At 35.1% G+C, this 20365-nt stretch overlaps 1 protein-coding gene across 2 annotated transcripts in view; it reads left to right on the forward strand.

Annotated features, from left to right (window-relative positions):
* Window positions 1-19213, forward strand: part of CUL3 (cullin 3) — a 91198-nt gene extending 71985 nt beyond the window's left edge. For both annotated transcript variants that reach the window (XM_070489647.1, XM_044751292.2), the window contains 6 exons: window positions 152-276; window positions 891-987; window positions 2486-2620; window positions 11165-11351; window positions 15092-15237; window positions 18739-19213. In XM_070489647.1, the coding sequence (XP_070345748.1) occupies window positions 152-276; window positions 891-987; window positions 2486-2620; window positions 11165-11351; window positions 15092-15237; window positions 18739-18870 (822 nt within the window). In that variant the 3' untranslated portion in view covers window positions 18871-19213. The remainder of the gene's footprint in view (window positions 1-151; window positions 277-890; window positions 988-2485; window positions 2621-11164; window positions 11352-15091; window positions 15238-18738) is intronic.
* Window positions 19214-20365: the final 1152 nt, after the last annotated feature.

Genomic DNA, 20365 nt, shown 5'->3' on the forward strand with positions numbered 1-20365 from the left:
TGGATGGATCTAATCGTTAAGAAGATATCTTTTGTTTGCTAGATGTTTGACATGGACCTAACTACTTTGCGAACTCTACCACAGTGTCTATACAGAACGGATAACAAATCCTCGTTAATTTGAGGGGACCACTTCTTTCTTTTTGACACAGGTATCTTTAGGTGGTGTCGATCTCACCGTCCGCGTGCTCACGACAGGATATTGGCCCACTCAGTCAGCCACACCAAAGTGCAACATCCCACCAGCACCGAGACATGCGTTTGAGATATTCAGAAGGTAAGTGTAGATCACACTTTGTATTTCTAAGTACACGTAATTATCCAAATTTGAAATAAATTTGAACATTAATAGTGTCCCTGATTAAGGATCAGTACACTCTTTTTTTTTACCTCATGTTCAAAAGCAGAATTCATCCTTTATGCTTTCAATGAGTAGCATAAACTCTGTTCAGAGGAATGTTTTCTTAACTGTCCTTTTTTCAGCACTGGTGCATGGTTAGGAGTATGTTTTGTGTTGTTGGTGTCTTCCACTGCTTAGGGCAAGTTGATTTTTGGGTTTCTGTAGAGAAAGGTAGTCTTATGAACAGCAGTGGCTGAGCAGCAGGCCAGGGGCAAAATGTACTGTTTCACTTACTACCTTTATCATTTAATAACTTCTAGCTAAGTTACTTAGGTCTGTCTTTTTCTTGCTGTCTCCCTGTCTCTTCAATTCACCTCCTTTATTTTGTTTCCTATTCTGTAAAAAATTGGCACTGAACTTGATTTCTAAGGTTTCCTTTAGCTTTTAAAGTCTCCATTACATATGTGTTTGTTAAAGTTGTTATCCTGTAGTTTATAATTTCAAATATGTAAATTGTATGGTTCTCTAAAACCTGGTTTGATTTGCTACAGGTTTTACTTAGCCAAACACAGTGGTCGCCAGCTCACACTCCAGCATCACATGGGTTCTGCAGATCTCAATGCCACCTTTTATGGGCCAGTTAAAAAGGTGAATATTGATAGTTTGAACATATTTATATTAAGTAACTTAAAATTAGTGTATAGAACTGATTGGTGATTTTTGTTGACCTGGGTAAATCATATATTTCTCTTATTTCCCTATGTGTTTCAAATATTAAAAAGGGGGAAACTTTGGCTTTGATTTTTTTTTCTGTTCCCTCAGTTGCTAACTTCATTTGACAATGCTAAGACTATACCAGTAGACTTTCTTAAGGAATAAATAATAAGACAATTACACATTTTATTTTTAAGATTAGACTTGAGACAGTATTACATAAAATAATAAAATGTAAGTTGATTTGAGGGCATTCAAAGCCATGAGTCCCTTTTCAAAATTCTCAGTCTCCTATAATCCTTATTTCCAATAAACCAAAACCAGGAAAGTTAACACTTGAGTTTTATGAGATGTACCAAGTGTTACTAAAGTGATTATTTAAGAAATTAGCAATACACTAGTGAATTGCCTTCATTTAAAAAAAGTAATTGCTTTTTTATATCTAAAATCGTGAGGTTTAGAGTAATAGTTTACTTTCATTGCTTGGTCTAAATCAGAGTCATTTGCCTTAAAATAGAAAAATAATAGAAAGCTTCCAGAAAAACATTAAAGAAAAATGCCTAAGTTGTCATCTAGGCAGCAAATAACAGTCTTATTTTATATTTTAATTAGAATCTTACTAGTTTCATATGGGAAGTCACTGTAACACCGAAGTGTTTTTTTAATACTATTGAAAATGCTTACACTTTAATTTTTATATTTAATTGAAATGGGAAATATTCCTTACAGTTTGTTTAGTTGAATAATGTTCGACGCTATTATATATTTAAGTGTAAGTGGGAAGTTCAGGGATACTAAAGAACTCAGCTTTTAATTACTGTTTGTTTTTGTTTTAAAGGAGAGGTTTTTTACTAAAAAATCATGTTATTTTTTGAAGTTTTATTAAACAGTTCGCAAGGTTTTAAAAACATAGTTCATATGTTAATTATTGAGGACTTAAATTTCTGCTTTGTACTTCATAAATTGCAGCGCAGAAACAGGCTCTAAGGATGGCAGAGGGTTTTCCCCCATCCTGTGGAATTCTTTGAGCTCTTACTGTGAGCAGACCACTCACAAAGAAACTAACTCTACCACTTTTGGTAGTGGTATAATGGCAATGATGTCTTATAAGTCCATTATTATCCCATTGTGTACTGTTAAAATAATTTTGGCTGTAAATATAAAGAATTATTGATTCATTACTTGCCCAGATACGTTAAAAATTATTTACAATGGAAAAAAAAGTCCTCAGTAAAGACTTTGTGTATGTGCCTATGTGTGTACACACACATACACACAACACTTTTTTAAAATGACGTTTCCTTTTTATATAGGAATAAGTTATGTGGTTTTGTTAAGGGGGGGGTTGGACATCACAGGGCTTATTTCTTAAACATACTGTTAAAGTTACCAGTAATTATATCTTGTTTATATTTTTTAAAAAATGAAACAGGAAGATGGATCTGAAGTTGGTGTTGGAGGGGCACAAGTAACTGGCTCTAATACACGGAAGCACATATTGCAAGTCTCCACTTTCCAGATGACCATATTAATGCTCTTTAATAATAGAGAAAAATACACGTTTGAGGTATGGTTTCGTTATATAAATTTTAGCCAATTGTGTTATTTCTCATTCTCACCTGTTACTTGACTATTTCTTATTTGAGTAACCTTTAGAGTTATTATTTGCTGAATGGTTATCTATTATATGGCTCTACTGTGTTTTCTTTATCCATTCAGCTGTGGACGGGCCTTTGGGTTGTTATCAGGTTTGGGCTGTTAGGAATAGACCTATAGTGTAACTTTTTAAGAAACCGTCAAACTGTGTCCTAAAGTGATTGTACCATTTTACATTTCTGCCCGCAGTATAGGAGAGTTCCTCTTGCTCCACATCCTCTCCAAAATTTTGTACTGTTAGTCTTTTTAATTTTAGCCATTTTAGCTGGTGGGCAATTGTAGCTCATTGTGGATTTAACTTGTCTTTCTTGATGACTAATGATGCTGAGCATCTTTTGTGTGTTCATATGCCACTTAGATGTCTTGTCTGTTGAGGGGTCTGTTCATAGCTTTATTGAGTTGTTTAAAAGCTCTTTATGAATTCTGGATACAAATCCTTTGTCAAATCTATGTGCTGTGAATATTTTCTCACATTCTGTCATTTGCCTTCTTCATTTTCTTAATGGTATGCTTTGAAGAGCAGGATTTTTTAAATATGGACAAGGTCCAGTTGCCAATTTTTTCCTTTTATGGTTTATGCTTTTGATACCATCTAAGAAATAATTGGCTACCCTGAGATTGCAAAGATGTTCTTCTGTGTTTTCCTCTAAGCAGTTATTATAGTAATAGCTTTTACATTTAGGTCTATGATCAATTTCAGGTTAATTTTTTTGTATGGTTAGAGATAAGGATTAAGAATTATTTTCCCCCACACACAGATAATCATTTGTTTATTCCAGCATCATTTGTCAAATGCACCATTCTTTTCCCTTTGAATTACCTCAGGACCTTTTTAAAGAAAATCAAATCACAATATGTATGTGGGTCTCTTTCTGTACTCTCGAATCTCTTTCTTTGATTTCAATGTCTATCCTTATGCCAGTTTTAGACGTAGGTGAACATAGGAAGAAGTAAGTTTTAAGTTTGAAATTAAGAGCAAGATTAAATTCCAGGCCTATGTTAATACTTATCTCCATACTTCCATGTATGTGATAGATGTAATTAATCCATTATATTGGATTTTTGCTCTTACGTATTTCCAGGTGTATTTTACCCAGGGAATAATCTTAATTTTCAAGCGTAAGTTACATGTGATTAGTTCCAAGAATATGGGTTAAGCAAGTACTGAATACCTTACTCAGACATTGTAAACCTTTCAAACAGAGGTGGAATTAAATTATCTCTAATGGCTTGGGTGTTTTATTCTGCAGCTCTCATGGATAGATAATGTATTTTAAGCAAAATAAGCTACTTCATAAGTGCTAGAGTTGGCTTTCACAGTCCTAGTTTATAAAGAGCTGGCAAAAATAACAGGATAAACAAAAACATGAATTCATTTTCTAAAATAATTATTAGAATTGCTAGTAATTTTAGTGGTTCAAGCTTGCTTTTCCCTTTCCCAGCTGACTTGGGGTCACTGATGCTAGTGAATGCTTATTAAGTAGAGGGTAAAATTAAGTAGAAAATTCCTCTGATATTTCACATTTTAGCTGTCACAAACCAGAAGCCTGAGCATAAATGGCTCTTGTAGAATGCCATTCGTGTGACTCCAAAGCCTTCTGCCTGCTTGTCTCCGACTGGGGACATTGTGAGAAGGCACGCGAAGTTTGTCTTGACTCACGCCATGTATTTGCTGTAGTCTGCTGCATGAGTTTTATTATCCAACTCTTTAACGGAAATCATCTCCACCGGTTAGAGGAGATAGTTAAAAGTATTGAACTTTAAGAGTTTTAAAGGAAGCTGATCTTTTATCTTTGAATATTCTTTCTTTATGAGTTCAATAAGATGATGTATTAGTTTATTAACATATCCTGCAGTGCCTTTATGACCTACCTTTGGAAGTCACGTACTGTCACTTCCTTATTTTATTGGTCACCCAAGTCAGCCCTGTTTTACTGAGGGGACTACACAGGTTAAAACACATGGATCATTGCACCCCATCTTGGAAACTGCCTACAAAAGGTGACATTTATTTGTAATGTCACATTTAGTCCATAATGGTCTGACTGCTGAGGCTTTTCCCTCTTTTTTATATGTTTTTTGAATGAATAGAAGTCCATATTTTAATTTAGAACAGCTAAAATCAGGAAATATGTACAGTGGTAATCTATACCTTGGATTTTAGTATCCCGCATTTAGTTTTTAAAAGAGGTATAGATGTTTATTAAGACATGTATTTTCTGAATGTTCTTTATACTTTTTAAAATTTTCTGAGAGTGAGTCTGAAATATAAAAGACTAATTGTGGACAGTGGCAAAATTAATGTCAGACAGTAGAATTTAAATAGAAGAAAACATTAAACAGCAGTGATAATTAGTATTTTATCAAGCAGTTACAGCAATCATTAATAACAAAACTTCACAATATAAAAGGGAAAATGGTTGGGAGTACAAGGAGAAATAGACAATTCCACAATCACAGAAATCCCTCACAGATGTACTGACTGACCAGACAATAAAAAAGGGGCAGCCATAGAAGATGAGAGTAACACAATTAGCAAATTAAATTGAAAGCTGGACAGAGAACTGTGAACTCAGAAAGCAAAACACAAATATTGCTCTTGGGAAATAACTGAGGGTGATATAACTTTATTAATAAAACTGAACAAGGAAAAAAACTATAGTTATTTAACATAAATACACAAGTCTTAAATAAAATATTAACAAGTCATATTCAGCAATCTTTTGAAAGAATAATCCAGTGTGTCCAAATAAGATTTATCCTTGGAATACAAAAGAGGAATTTAACATATAGTTAACATATAGTTATTGAGATTTTATAGTACTACTAAAATTAACTGAGCACTTGCTGTATTGCTAGACACCATTTCAAGGAGAAAATCAATTCATGATCTCTACAGATGTACAAAAAGCATATGATAAAAGTCAGCCTCTCTTCCTTATTTCCAAGGTTGGAAACTCTTAGCTGCCTAAGAATAGAATGAAAGGCCCTTAATGTCGTAAGGTGTATCAAATGAGAACCCTAAGCAAGCAATAGTTAGCATAAAATATTGGACACCTTCCCATTAAAGTTAGGAAGAAGTGAGGATACCTGCCTTTCCTCCTACTGCTCAGCCTTGTTCTGCAGGTCCTAAACTAACGCACCAAGGAAAGAAAAAGGAGTGAAATTTATGAATATGAAGAGTTGACAAAATTTGTAGACAATATGATGGTCAACTATGATAATAACTGAGAAACCATTCTTTGAGAAGAGTTCCATTGAAAAATCAACTTTTCTATGAATCAGAATTAATGAGAAAATGACATGAGGAAAGGGGTATTTTAATAAGAATCATAATCTGCCTAGGAATCATTATAACAAGAAAGGTAGAAGACTTACTCCAAAAAGGCAGTAAAAGCAAAAGAATATGAAAGGCTAAATGCAACCTGAAGAGGAAGACTACGTATCTTATAAAGGAGTCATATTGGCTTTTGACATTGTGTAAATTTCAGGTGTACATTTTTATATTTCAACTTCTGTATAGATTGCATCATGTTCACCACCAATAGTCTAGTTTTTATCCGTCGCCATACATGTGTGCCCCTTTTTTGCCCTCCCAGCAGTGTATGCCCTCCCAGCAGTGTAGCTGTCTTTAGATGTGTGGTTTTATTTCTGGGCTCTCAGTTCTGTTCCATTGATCTGTGTTTCTGTTTTTCTGCCAATACCATGCTGTTTTGATTACTATAGCTTTAGAGTATAATTTGAATTCATGGAGTTTGGTACCTCCAACTTTGTCCTTTCTTCTGAGGACTGTTTTGACTGTTTGAGATCTTTTATTGTTCTTTATAAATTTTAGGATTTTTTGATCTATTTCCATGAAGAATGTCTTTGGGATTCTGATTGAGATTGTTATTGAATCTGCAGATTGCTTTAGGTAATATGGACATTTTAACTATGTTGATTCCAATTCATGAGCATGGAATATCTTTCCATTTCTTCCTGCCTTCTTTGATTTCTTTCAGTAATGTCTTACAGTTTTCAGTGTTTAGGTCTTTCACTTGCTTGGTTACATTTATTCCTGGGGGTATTATTCTTTTTGTCGCAATTGTAAATGGAATTGTGTTATGACTTCTCTTTCTGCTAGTTTATTATTAGTGTAGAGAAATGCAACTGATTTTTTGCTGGATTCCTTAGGGTTTTCTATATATAGAATCATACCATCCACAAATAGTGACAGTTTCACGTCTTCCTTTCCAATTTGGATCCCTTTTATTTCTTTTTCTTGCTCAATTGCTCTGGCTAAGACTTCCACTATTATGTTGAATTAGAGTGGTGAGAGTGGGCATCCTTGCCTTGTTCCTGTTCTCAGAAGAATGACTTTTGTTCTTTTTTCCATTGAGTATGTTGTTGGCTGTGGGTTTGTCATATATGGCCTTTATTATGTTGAGGTACTTTCCTTCTATATCCATTTTGTTTAGCATTTTTATCATAAATAAATGTTGGATCTTATCAAATGCTTTCTCTGTGACTATTGAGATGATCATGTGATTTTTTATTCTTTTTGTTAATGTGGTATATCACATTGATTGATTTGCAGATGTTGAACCATCCCTGCTTCCCTGGAATAAATCCCATGTGATTGCAGTTTATGAGCCTTTTAATGTATTGTTGTATTTGATTTGCTAGCGTTTTGTTGAAGATTTTTACGTCTGTGTTCATCAGCAATATTGGCTTGTAATTTAACTTTTTTGTGTTGTCCTTGTCTTGTTTTGGTATCAGGGTATTGTTGGCCTTGTAAAATGAGTTAGGAAGAGTCCTGTCCCCTTTAATTTTTTAGAAGAGTTTGAGAAGGATAGAAGTTAAATCTTCTTTGAATGTTTGGTAAAATTCACTAGAGAAGCCATCTGATCCTGGACTTTTTGGTTTTTGTGAGGTTTTTGATACTGTTTCAATCTCTTTGCTTGTGATTGGTCTATTCAGATTATCTGTTTCTTCTTGATTCAGTTTTGGGAGGTTGTATAATTCTAAGAATTTATCCATTTCTTCTAGGTTATCCAGTTTGTTGGTGTATAACTTTTCATAGTATTCTCTTATAATCCCTTGTATTTCTGTGGTGTCTATTGTAATTTCTCCTCTTTCATTGCTGATTTTATTTATTTGGGCCTTCTCTCTTTTTGTCTTAGTGAATCTGGCTAAGGCTTTGTCAATTTTGTCTGTCTTCTCAAAGAATCAGCTCTTAGTTTCATTGATCCTTTCTACTATTTTTTTGTTTCTATTTCATTTATTTCTGCTCTGATTTTTATTATTCCCTTCTTCTACTGACTGGGCTTTGTTTGTTCTTCTAATTCTTTTAAGTATAGAGTAAACTTGTTTGAGATTTTTCTTGTTTGTTGCGGTAGGCCTGTATTGCTATAAATTTCCCTCTTAGTACCACTTTTGCTGTATCCCATTGTTTGAGTATGTTGTCTTTCATTTTTAGTTGTCTCTTGGTACTTTTTGATTTCTCCTTTGATGTCTTCATTATTCAGCAGTTCTGTAGCATGTTGCTTAGTCTCCACATATCTGTGACTTTCCCAGCCTTGTTCTTGTAGTTGATTTCTGGTTTCATAGCATTTTGGTCAGAAAAGATATTTGATATGATTTCAGTCTTCTTAAATTTATTGAGGCTTACTTTGTTTCCCAACATGTGGTTTATCTTTGAGAATGTTCCATGTGCACTTGAGAAGTTATTTTTTTGGTCACCTATAAATTCAGTGAAATCCCAGTTAACATCTGCAAAAGGTTGGTTTTCTCTGAAACTTGAGAACGTGATCCCAAAATTCATCTGGAATGAAAATTGCACAAGATTAGGCAAAACTCTTTTTTTTTTTTTTGAGGAAGATTAGCCCTGAGCTAACGTCTGCTGCCAGTCCCCCTCTTTTCTCCTGAGGAAGACTGGTCCTGAGCCTAACATCCATGCCTACCTTCCTCTACTTTGTATGTGGGACAGCTGCCACAGCATGGCTTGATGAGCGGTGCCATGTCCGCACCCGGGATCTGAACCGGTGAACCCCGGGCCACCAAAGTGGAACATGCAAGCTTAACCACTGTGCCACCAAGCTGGCCCCAGGCAAAACTATTTTTTGAAGGACAGGTTTTGGGGTGGGAAAGCCCAGAAAGAGGGGAAGGAATTTGTCCTAATACCAAAACATACCTTAAAACTAAAATTATTTTTAACATGTATGGACAAATAGCTCATTTGAACAAAATAGAATCCAGAAACAGATAAATATAAAAAGAGATATTTGGGATATGATAAATTTGCCATTTCTAACCAAACTGAATTAAAATACTTGCTTCTTCATTTGTGGGAATGGGAGGAGAGTATTAGGGGACTTTAGTTCCATACATCATATTTAATACAAAATCAAATTCAAGTCAGATGTAAGCACAAATGTATAAAAATAGTAGAAGAAAACAGTATTTTGATAAGATTGATATGAGAAAGGGCTTTTTTTCAAGCCTGTTCATAAACCACAAAGGCAAAGACTGATAGATTTAACCACATAAAAACTAATAAAATATCTATATGGTGAAATTTCATAAGTTAAAAGAGAAAAGATAAAGACATCAAGAGAAATTATTCACATGTAAGAGAATTGAAACCATAATATATAAAGATCACCAATAAATCAGTACAAAAAGAATTGAATAGAAATACGTGGAAGGAGTATGATTACACAAAAAGCACAGAAGAAAAGTCACCGATATCTTATAAACATAAAAAAATGTGTTTTTCCTCCTATTGGTCACGGAAGTACAAATTAAAATAATGCGATACCATCTTCAGCCCAACAGATGGGCAAAAGAAAAAAAATGTGTGTTGAGGATAGAGAGAATGGATATTCATAGACTGTTGTGAAGTTAAATAGTTAAAATGAAAGGCAGTTTGCCAGTCTGTCAAATAGAAAATTTTTACAAGTGTGATGAAGGAAGTGCATTTCTAGAAAGTTGCTTCAGAAAACTTGGCTTTTGTGCTCAAGACAGAAATCATGTTCCATTACAAAATTGCATGTAATCTGTCTCCATTCATATTGTAATAGAACACTACTGTGGAATTCTCTGTAGCTTTAATCTGTGTATGCTAAGATGGAAAATCTCTAAGGAATTAATAGCAGAATTCCTAAAGTGTGATCCCATTTATGTTTACCACTAATACTAGTGTATAGCTGGGCATGTTTATGTACGTGCATGTAACTGTGTGTATTTGTATTCATGTGTGTATATGTAGATTTATAGGAAAAAGCCTAGAAGGATTCATACTGAATTGTAATAGTTACCTCTAGGAATGATCTGTAATTGTAAAATTTACCTGAGAAGATATTTCTGATTCTTTGACTATGATTAAACAATAAGATATGTAAATAAGTCATTTTTAGCATGCAGATAGTTACAGACAACATTCTATTAATTGATAGCAGCTATTTAGTTTGCTGGGACTAACATTTATAGTTTTGAGATGTCTAAAGTAGGGAGACATAAGCAGAGATCGTTTGAAGCAAAGGAATGTGTGTTGTCATCACTAAAATTCACATTTTTCCCAATCCTCACTTACCTGACAGTCCTTTAGAAAAACCTAAACTCTTGTTGAGACTCTTGTGAAAGAGAGAATGACTTTCTCCAGATCAGTTGCAGAATCTGAATATCACCATGCTCATGCCCATTCTTCCTGAGCTGCTTTTGAGAAAGAAACAGCTTTGTATGTTGAATCAAAGCAGTGTATCCTAACGTGAAGACTTGTTGCATCGTACATCGCTGTAGAAGTGTAGGGACTAAATCATATACGTGTCCCATTGACATGAGAGGAGTATAATAAATTAAAAAATTATACATTCATTCATTTCCGAACTGCTTCCCCCCCCCCCAGTATTGCATTTGATTCATACCATACAGATTTCTTAATTGCTTTTCATGTTTAGTATTAATTACCAGGTATTTAATTTTTTTTTTTTCCATTTGGTCCTACTAGCGGTAAATGTGGTCAGCTTGGTTGTAAATTTTGATTGTGTGATAGGAGGCCTCAGCTCAGGCTTTCTTTGCTTCGTTCTGTGAAAGAAGTTGCTAAGCAAGCATAGCGTGGGTAACCTTGGAGGGAAGATTGTGGAGTATTTCTAAAATTAGGAATCATATGTCGGTTAACACTTTATTTTTACCTAAATAGTAACACAAGTCCCTAATAATTTCTGCTGGATGACATTTTTAGACTAGGCCTCTATGTCCTAAAACAAAAAAGTATGTGTCTTTAATATTTTGTAATTTGAATAACATTTTTCTCTAGTTTGTTCAAATAAGTGAGGTTTTAGTGATAATCAGAGAATTCTTTGTTATGAATAGTTTCTTTAATGGAATAACTTTACTGCTTGGTCAGTTATACTTACTAATTAATCTACTTTAATCTTTCAAAAAGTGTGATTATATCAATCTGATGAAATTTCAGGAAATTCAACAAGAGACAGACATCCCCGAAAGAGAGCTTGTTAGAGCCCTGCAGTCCCTCGCCTGCGGGAAGCCCACGCAGCGGGTCCTCACCAAAGAGCCCAAGTCCAAGGAGATTGAGAACGGCCACGTGTTCACCGTCAACGACCAGTTCACGTCCAAACTGCACAGAGTCAAGATTCAGACAGGTATCTGGAATTAGGTGTTTCCTCTTCAAAAAATTATATTTTTTTCTCTTAAAAAAAAAATTCTTATCTGTTGGCTTTCTATATTATAATGCTTTTCTGCTGCTGCATGACACAGAGGCTTAAGAAATAAAGCAGCTTTTATTGATAGATGTTCCCGTCAAAATACAGTTGAATCTAAGTACAGTAAGCCTTTAAAAAAGTAATTCATAATGTGAACAAGGTACTTATTTCTGTATGGTTTCTGACCAGTGAAATACAACTTTTGAACACGGTAGTACTTATAAAATAATTGTTTTTAACTGGTTGAGTTAAACTATTAGTGGACATCTATTTTTAAAACTGATTTACAGATTTCTCAAAATTGGGAGTTATCTATCTAAAGTTTGATCTTCAGATGCAGCTGTTTATGTTTTGATACATATTTTTAAAATTTCAAAACCATAAAACCCATATTATCTCTCTAACTTAAAAACATGAAAATGACCCTCTTGTCAATAGTTTTTAGTATGGCTTTATTTTTAAGTTGATAATGAGCATCCTATTTATTGTATATTTAACATAATGTAAGATGTCTTTCTTCTGTGTATTTAAGGGGGGAAAAGGCACTCCATCTTTGTGGATGTTTAAAACTCGAACGGAGTTGGCCAACTGGTTTCAAAACTAGTGTTAGGTGAGCTTCCCAGTACTAATTCATCCATTAGAGCTCATGTGTCTAGCATGCTATCTAGACATAATTATATCTATTAAATTATATATTAAATGATCTCTCTGGGATTTTAAAATAAGGTAAATTTTTTAAATGACTTCAATTTTCTGATTTAAAAAAATTGTATTTATATTATACATTAATAAAAAATAGTCTCCTTAAAATTATTTTAATGCTAAATACACAATTGATTGCGAAAGTCCGCTGATTCAAGAACTTTGTATACATATTGTTTTCCTTTCTGACCCTGATTGTTTGTGGATGCCTTGCGAAGCAGGGTGGTATCTCTGTTACTGGCCTTGACGACTTTGTCCACTAGTCGCAAACTGTAGCACTATATCTTCATCACCAAAATTGGCCCCCATGTCTTGGGGACACAGATATATTTTAAAAGTAAGACAGAACTGTGTTACGAGTCATGGAATAAAATATCTTTTTTCCCCTGGTGCAAGGCATATAATTTTATAGTTTTGGGCAGATACGGATTTTGGATTTCAGGACTTGTTTGTATCCTAGATTTGGAGGAAAATGTATGGTATGTAATCTATATCTGAATTATTGAGCCTCACTCTACTTTACCCTAAATAAGCGACTCTTTTTGTAATCTCACAGCCCGTCATGTATGGCAATAATATTGTCAGATATTATTGTTATTATTATATAAAAAATGGTCTTCTGTTCATAGATTTTTAATTTTTGGTGTTAAATGTGTGTTTATAGTATTTTAGATCTGATTAGAATAGGAATATAGTTACATATGATGAAGAATTTGACTAGATTGATCTCCTAAGGTATTTTTGGGCTATAAAATTCTGTAATGAAATGATTTTTTTCATTTTGGAGTGGTACCTAGGTTACGTTGGTTCTTACTGATATTTTGTATTAGTTAAAATTTTCTCGCTGGGGATAAGTATTGTGACCATGTAGGTTTTCTTAAGTTGTCAAAATACATGTTTACCTTTTTTAGAAAGTACTCAGGCTCATAATCAAATACTCAGAGACTCTGATATTGCCTATTTATTCTGCTTTTACTATCGTCAGTAAATAAAGGTCAAGGAAAGAAGTTAAAAGTATTACTTGAAGAACGAAACCTTTGAAAAGAATGAGATTCATTGTAATTCACAGCAATTTCCATAGTTGACAGTCTTCCCCACCACTTCCCCCAACCCCCCACCCCAATACACACAGCTAGATACATATGTACCCACTTAGACAAGCAGACATCTCTGTTGTGTGCTCTTCCTAAGTACAAAGTGTTGTGTACTAGGCTCAGGGAGTGAGCTCCTGCCCTCACACTTTTAAAAACATCGTAATTCAGTGTGTATCACCACTGTCTTCTCATTTATCTTGAAGTATCCCTATTTAGGTGACCAAATCTAAATGAACCAAATAGATTGTTTAAAAATTTCTATTATTCCTCTAACTTTTTATTTTAAATATTTTCAAATCCACATAAGGTGAAAAACACTATAATGGACATCAGTATAGCCATCACCTGTGTTTACGAGTCATTAAAATTTTGCCACATTTGCTCAGGCGCCCTTGTCCCTGCCTTCCTTCTCTCCTCCATATATGTATATATTTGCCACAGCATTTTAAATTAATTTGCAAACATCATAACACTTACCCCCTGAATACTTCAGCATACCTCTGCCTCCTTAGAATAAGACATTTTCTCACATAGTTGTAATAGTGTATCACATGCAAGAAAACTGATAATTCCATACATCTATACACCACCCATATTTGCATGTCTGCAGTTGTCTCAAAAATGCCTTTCATGCCTTACTTTTAGGCAAAGATTCAATCAAGATTTCGACATTACACTGACTTTTATGTCCCTTTAGTTCTATTTAATCTAACCTAGTGCCTCTGTCCTTTTTTTTTTAATGACATTGACTTTTTTGAGGAAGAGCATTATTCTTTCATAGTGGACCCTTTTAATCTAAGTGTAGTCTTTTTTTGTTAAGATTATTGATTATCTTTAACTTGGGAAATGACACTGAATACAGAATCCTTAACTGAGGGATTCTAATTAGAGACAGCTGAATGGATATGCACACCAGAATGATCTTTTAAATTGTGCAGTTTGCTGTCTCGTAGGTGTGTCCGTGCCTGAGTGAGGAGTGTCCCATGTGGTTCTTTGTAATTTTCCAATTTCCACCTCCAGAAACTTCATATCTATCTCCTATTGATGACCAAATAAACAAAACATCAGTTACTACTTTTCTTTCTCTGCTACTTCAATTACAGCAAAGTTGTAGGAGAAAAGGCCTTCTGTATTTAATCCCTTAGCAGTTGCTTGAAGACCATAGGGAATAAGAGAGTAAGACTTCTCCTAAGATTGGAATATAGTCTGCATTAGTGGTAATGAGATCGTGACATGAAAAATTAATAGGATATATGACAAGAAATCTTTAGATAATTGGGGAGAGCTGCAAATGAATTACTTAATTGTTATAGGGTTCCTTTAACTGACATTCTAGTGATACTTTTTGATTATGAGATAACTAAATCTTGGCAGTACATACTCCTTCCTTCTCTTAAAGCCTTAGAGATTACAGCCACATTTTGAGTTAGTAAGACATCAGGTGTTCTCCTGAGATACTTTTGGTGATGTTTAACTTGGAGTCATGGCAGTAAAATGCTAGTTGACCTCTGGAAGTCACAAACAATGAAAATTTATTTACTGATAATTTTACTACTGAAGGTACTCCAGCTCTCATTTTTCTTCCAGGAAAGGAATCAATGTATTCTATAAAAGTAAAATTGGTTTTATTATCTCTATAAAATTAAATTCCTAATATTTAAAAAGGAATAATTTAGAATTTTTTAAATACTTATTAAAGTAAAGATTAAATTAGGCACTTTTTGAATGTTTAATTAATAGGTGTATGTTTATACTTGGGTTGAAATTGTTTTTTCTCTGTGGATAATACTAAATTATATGAAATTTATTTATAAACCACAGTCTTTCATTACATTTGAAATTACATGGTAACTACATGGTAAATTCTCTTTATTTCTCTTTTAGTTGCTGCCAAACAAGGTGAATCTGACCCAGAAAGGAAAGAAACAAGGCAGAAAGTAGATGACGACAGAAAACATGAGATAGAAGCTGCTATAGTGCGGATAATGAAATCTAGAAAGAAGATGCAGCACAACGTGTTAGTAGCAGAGGTGAGGACACTTCAAGACTGGATTAATGTAGAAAAAGCAGAATAACGTTAACAGTTTAAATTTAGGGGAGTATTGTATTCAATTGATTTAAAATATAATTTTAAAATTAGGAAACTGTAATGAGATAACACATTATGAAAAGCATGGCACTTGATAATTAAACATAGCAATATGTCAAAATATCTGCACAATTTAAGAACTAATATGTTTGTAATGAAATAAAAATAGAATATTATCACATGAAGAATAAAGAAAAAATTTTCGCTGGTATTTAATACTTTTGCGTAAAAAACTACCTTTATTTCTAAATGTTGGTAACTGTTACCACTTATTGAGTGCTTACGTATCACAAAGAAACTAAGGAGAGGAAGACCTGGTGAGAGGCCATTGAAGTAGTGAGAGATCATTAGGGCTGAATGAAGTATTCGTGGAGGATGGAGAGCTGAATGAAGACAGGCAAGAAGTAGGATTGACAGGGTTTATTGACTGATCTTGGGAAATGGGAGAGAGGAGTTGAGGATCACTCTGGGGTTTCTGGCTTGAATGGCTGGTCAGGAATCAGTCCCTTTAACCGTAAAGGGAGGGGCAGTGTGCTGCTGTGTTCCACATGTCAGTTAATACCATTCTCTACCAGTTGACTTTATGTCACATGGTAAAGGAGGAAAATTATTAGGAGTGACTGGTCAGTAATTTCAGAAATCGGGAAAAAAACAAATCAAATAAACACTTAAGACATATTTGCAGTTAAGTGGCTGGTTTGTTTCCCCAGACATTTTCATTGGACTGATAAGAGTGAACATTGAATGGCAGTGCCTTGAGAAGTAAATGGAAGTGAAACTGTTGAGTGGCTTGTCCTTTGAGATCTTGGCTCTTGGGAAGGGCAGAGAGAGCAATACTAGTAGAGGATTAAGTTGTGAGTTGAGGGGTTCTGGATTTTGCTTTTCTCGATGGAAGATATTCAGCATGTTTATATCCTAAGGATAAGGAAGAAATGCTTAAAAACAAAAGGGGGAAAAAAATGGGACAAGGGGCCAGCCCTGTGGTATAGTGGTTAAGTTCAGTGTGCTCTGCTTTGGCAGCCCAGGTTTGTAAGTTCAGTTCTTGGGCACAGACCTACACTACTCCTCGGCCATCCTGTGGCACCATGCCACATATAAAATGGAGGAACATTGGCACAGATGTTAGCTCAGGGTTAATCTTCCTTAAGCACACACACAAAAAAAGGAAGATTGGCAACAGATGTTAGTTCAGAGCTCATCTTCCTCAGCAAAAAAGAAAAAGAAAAAAATATATATATATGGGAGAAGAGGGTAATTGGTTTACTAAAGTCTAGAAGAGGAAAGGCGAGAGGATTATATAGAGAACACAGTGGTAGATGTATTAACAGGGGTGTTACTGAATATGCCTCTTCCTGGGAGCCCAGGGCAGGGTACAGGGTGTGTGCTAACCAAGGATGGATAGAAGTGTGCATAAATGTATATATGTAAGGTGGTGGGAGCTTGAGGAATTTCAAACTGAAATGGCCTCTTTCCCTATGTAAAACAGGACGTGAGGTTACAGTGTTCAGCAACTTATTGAACTCTAATACTATAAATTGGTATTATCAGTCTATACCAGAGATAGGCAGACTTTTTTTTTTTTTTCTAAGGAAGATTTGCTCTGAGCTAACATCTGTGCCAGTCTTCCTCTGTGTTTTAGTATGTGGGCCACCAGCACAGCATGGCCACTAACAGACTTGCTGTAGGTCTGTGCCTGGGGAACCAAACCCTGGGCCACTGAAGCGAAGCATGCCAAACTTAACCACTAGGTCACCAGGGCTGACCCCAAACTTTGTCTTTTTTTAATGGCCAGTTGTAGCATGAAGACAGCCATAGATGACAAATGAGTATGGCTGTGTCCCAGTAGGGATTTTTAGAAAACAAGCACTGGGCTCTAGTTTGTTGACTTCTGGTCTATACAAAAGGTGTGAAAACTATAACTTTATTCAGCAAGGAGCTGAGGAGCACATTTTGAACGATAACATAAATATAGAGTGGCTGTTGATGGATTCGAACCAAAGGAGTGAGGGCGTTGAGCGTCCTGGTGAGGGTGCAGCAGAAGCGGCCTTGTATGCACTCTAGACCCTGTCAAGAAGGAGGTGTGGTCATAAGTCAGTTACAGCTTAGAAGAAAGGGGCAGAGGGGCAGAGAGGTCTCAGCGGGTTGAGAACGAGTTAGTTGACAGTGGAGTGATCCTACTAGGAGGGTGCTAGATTTTAGTTGGAGAGTGAAGGGCTGAGGTTTCAGATTTCAAAAAATTATCAGTCCGTTGTGGCCTCGAGAAATGAACTGATCCAACAGGAATAAAAGAAAAACTGGCTGATGGATGGATGATCTGCAAGAGAGGCAGGTGGATTAGTGGGAAAAGCATGGACGTTGAGGCAGAAAGGTTTAGATTCTCATCTCTAAGTGCTCACTCTGTTTACTCCGTGTTCATGTCAGTTTTCCTCTGTGGCTTATTTTCCTCATTGGTAAAATGAGATAACCTACTTCACAGGGTTAAGAGCATTAAATAAATTAATATATACAAAATGACTGCTATGTAGTGCATAGTCAGACTTTGACTTTTATTTTTATTTTTTTATTTCTATTATTTATAGTTTTATTATTACTGATATCACAATACCTGGAATCCTAACAGAAGTTGGAGGAAAGAATAATAAGAGCATTTCTGTGGACCAGGCATTATTCTAAAGCATCACATCTGTTAACTCATTTAATATGCACAGCACCGCATGAGGCTCAGTAGCTTTCCCTGGGTCCTAGAGCTAATAAGTGGGAGAGCTGGGCTTTGAATCCACGCAGTCCCAGCCCAGAGTCTGTGCTCTTAAACGTAAACTTAGGGAATTTGTGCTACCCCAATTCTGTGAGTTGGGAGAGTAACCCAGAAGTCAGTAGATTATAGCGTCAAAATGGTTAAACTGTAGAGTGGTGTACATTCATATTAATATATTCCAACTGATTCAACTACACCTTAACGCTCGCAGTCTGATGTGAGGATGTATGTTCTAACCATACGTTACGTTTTCAAATAAAGCCTTTTTTAATTTTCTATTTTTTATTTATTTTATTTTATTTTTTTAAAGATTTTATTTTTTCCTTTCTCCCCAAAGCCCCCTGGTACATAGTTGTGTATTCTTCGTTGTGGGTCCTTCTAGTTGTGGCATGTGGGACGCCGCCTCAGCGTGGTGTGATGAGCAGTGCATGTCCGCGCCCAGGATTCAAACCAACGAAACACTGGGCCGCCTGCAGCGGAGCGCGCGAACTTAACCACTCGGCCACGGGGCCAGTCCCCTTTAATTTTCTATTTTTAACTTTGGTAATCAAATTACCGAAGTTTAATCTGAGTCTTAAAATGACACATCAGTTGGATTCAGAGATGATAATTTCTGTGTGTCTGTATGGAAATGCTATATGTTTTAAGTTTTCTGGTAGGAATTAATTTTCTCACCTTCTCTTTTAGGTAACTCAACAGTTGAAGGCTCGATTCTTACCAAGTCCAGTTGTTATTAAGAAACGTATTGAAGGACTTATTGAGAGAGAATATTTGGCACGAACACCTGAGGATCGCAAAGTATACACATATGTAGCATAAAATGCGCTCATAAATTTGATTTATTCTTGGACTGTACTCTTCGCATGGACTGGGAAGTTCTTTTAAATCATTCAATATTAAGACGACCATCTCTTCTATTAAATTACAGTACATGTTCTAGACCATTCAGATCCAGCCTTTACTCCCTTTGAGAGTTTTCACCATCAGTTGATTGAGCTTCAGGCTTTACAACGTTTAACCCTGTAGAGATCATCTTTACAGCTCCTCGGAAAAATGTGAATGTGCCGCGTTTTGTTTTCAATACTGTATGAAAACAGGAAAAAAATAAAACAAAAATTTAGAAAATACAGCTCATTAAAATAAAATTGTTGGATTTCATTTCCCCAGGCCTTCAGTGTTGATGTAAATGTGTTTTGTAGTGTTGCTTAGCACTTTGCGCATTGTATAAGTTGGGTAACAAAAATGGTAAAAGAAATGACACAGTTCCCAATTATCTCGCTCTGCTTAAGACATTTCTTTAGCTCGTCGTGTTTAATTTAAAGGTTTGATGAATATGCAAAGACCGAAGCATACAATTTGAGCATGCTTTATTCTACCACTTGCACTTACTAATCTCATATATGACCAGGAACTTTTGTTTTGGGCTCAATACATTCCCGGATTTGGTTTTTCCCTGTTGTAATTTGAGATTTCCCAAATTAAGTCTTATAATGATTAGGCTTTGTTCTGCATTATCTCTAGAGAAAGAAAATATTTTAGTATGTATAAATTGTACAATAATCTTTTGCTGTCGTACTCACTGCTGATAGTGGATTGTATAGGGCAGTGTTTATATTTCATTTATTGTAGACAAAAGTAAATGAATTTAGTATACACATACCCACTAATTCAGTATGTCAGAGCACAAAGTTGGCAACTGGTTATATTTAATTCAGCCCCTTAGAAAAGCACATGCAGCCTACACTTTGTTTATAAATATCTTAGGTTCCCCCTCTCTTAAATATATATTTTGGTGAAGCTGGGGTGCACTATCAATTTTGTGTTTCAAAATGCATTCTAAAGATGCAATAAATATGATTACCTTGATACTTTTTAACGACATCTTCAGTTCTTGCAGCTAATTGTGTTTTGGAAAGTGATTAAGCAATATTTTTCAAACCTGATGATTCTTGGAGGTTTAGCTATCACCCTCCAAAGATTCATCATTTCACGTTTTCAAAGATGTACTTTGTGCTGAAGATTCATGGGGGTTATCTTGTGCTTCCAACTTTCACCAATGTTTTTTACCTGATTGATGGGCCAGGGATGATAGTTTGCTTTACTGTAACTCCAGAGTATTTTTATCTTCAGTTCTATTTAATTTTGTTTCATTTTTGTTTTTATAAGACAGTGTTTCAGATATGTAATTGGGGCAAACCACTACAGATTTCTGTTGGATAGAAAAATGAAATGTTGCTAGTAAGCTCAAATAACTGACCCTTCGTTGACTATCAGTACTGTTGATACATTTATTAGAATGTATGTCTTAGAAGAT

This window comes from Equus asinus, chromosome 19 (genome assembly GCF_041296235.1).
Source record: "Equus asinus isolate D_3611 breed Donkey chromosome 19, EquAss-T2T_v2, whole genome shotgun sequence".
Lineage (NCBI taxonomy): Eukaryota > Metazoa > Chordata > Mammalia > Perissodactyla > Equidae > Equus > Equus asinus.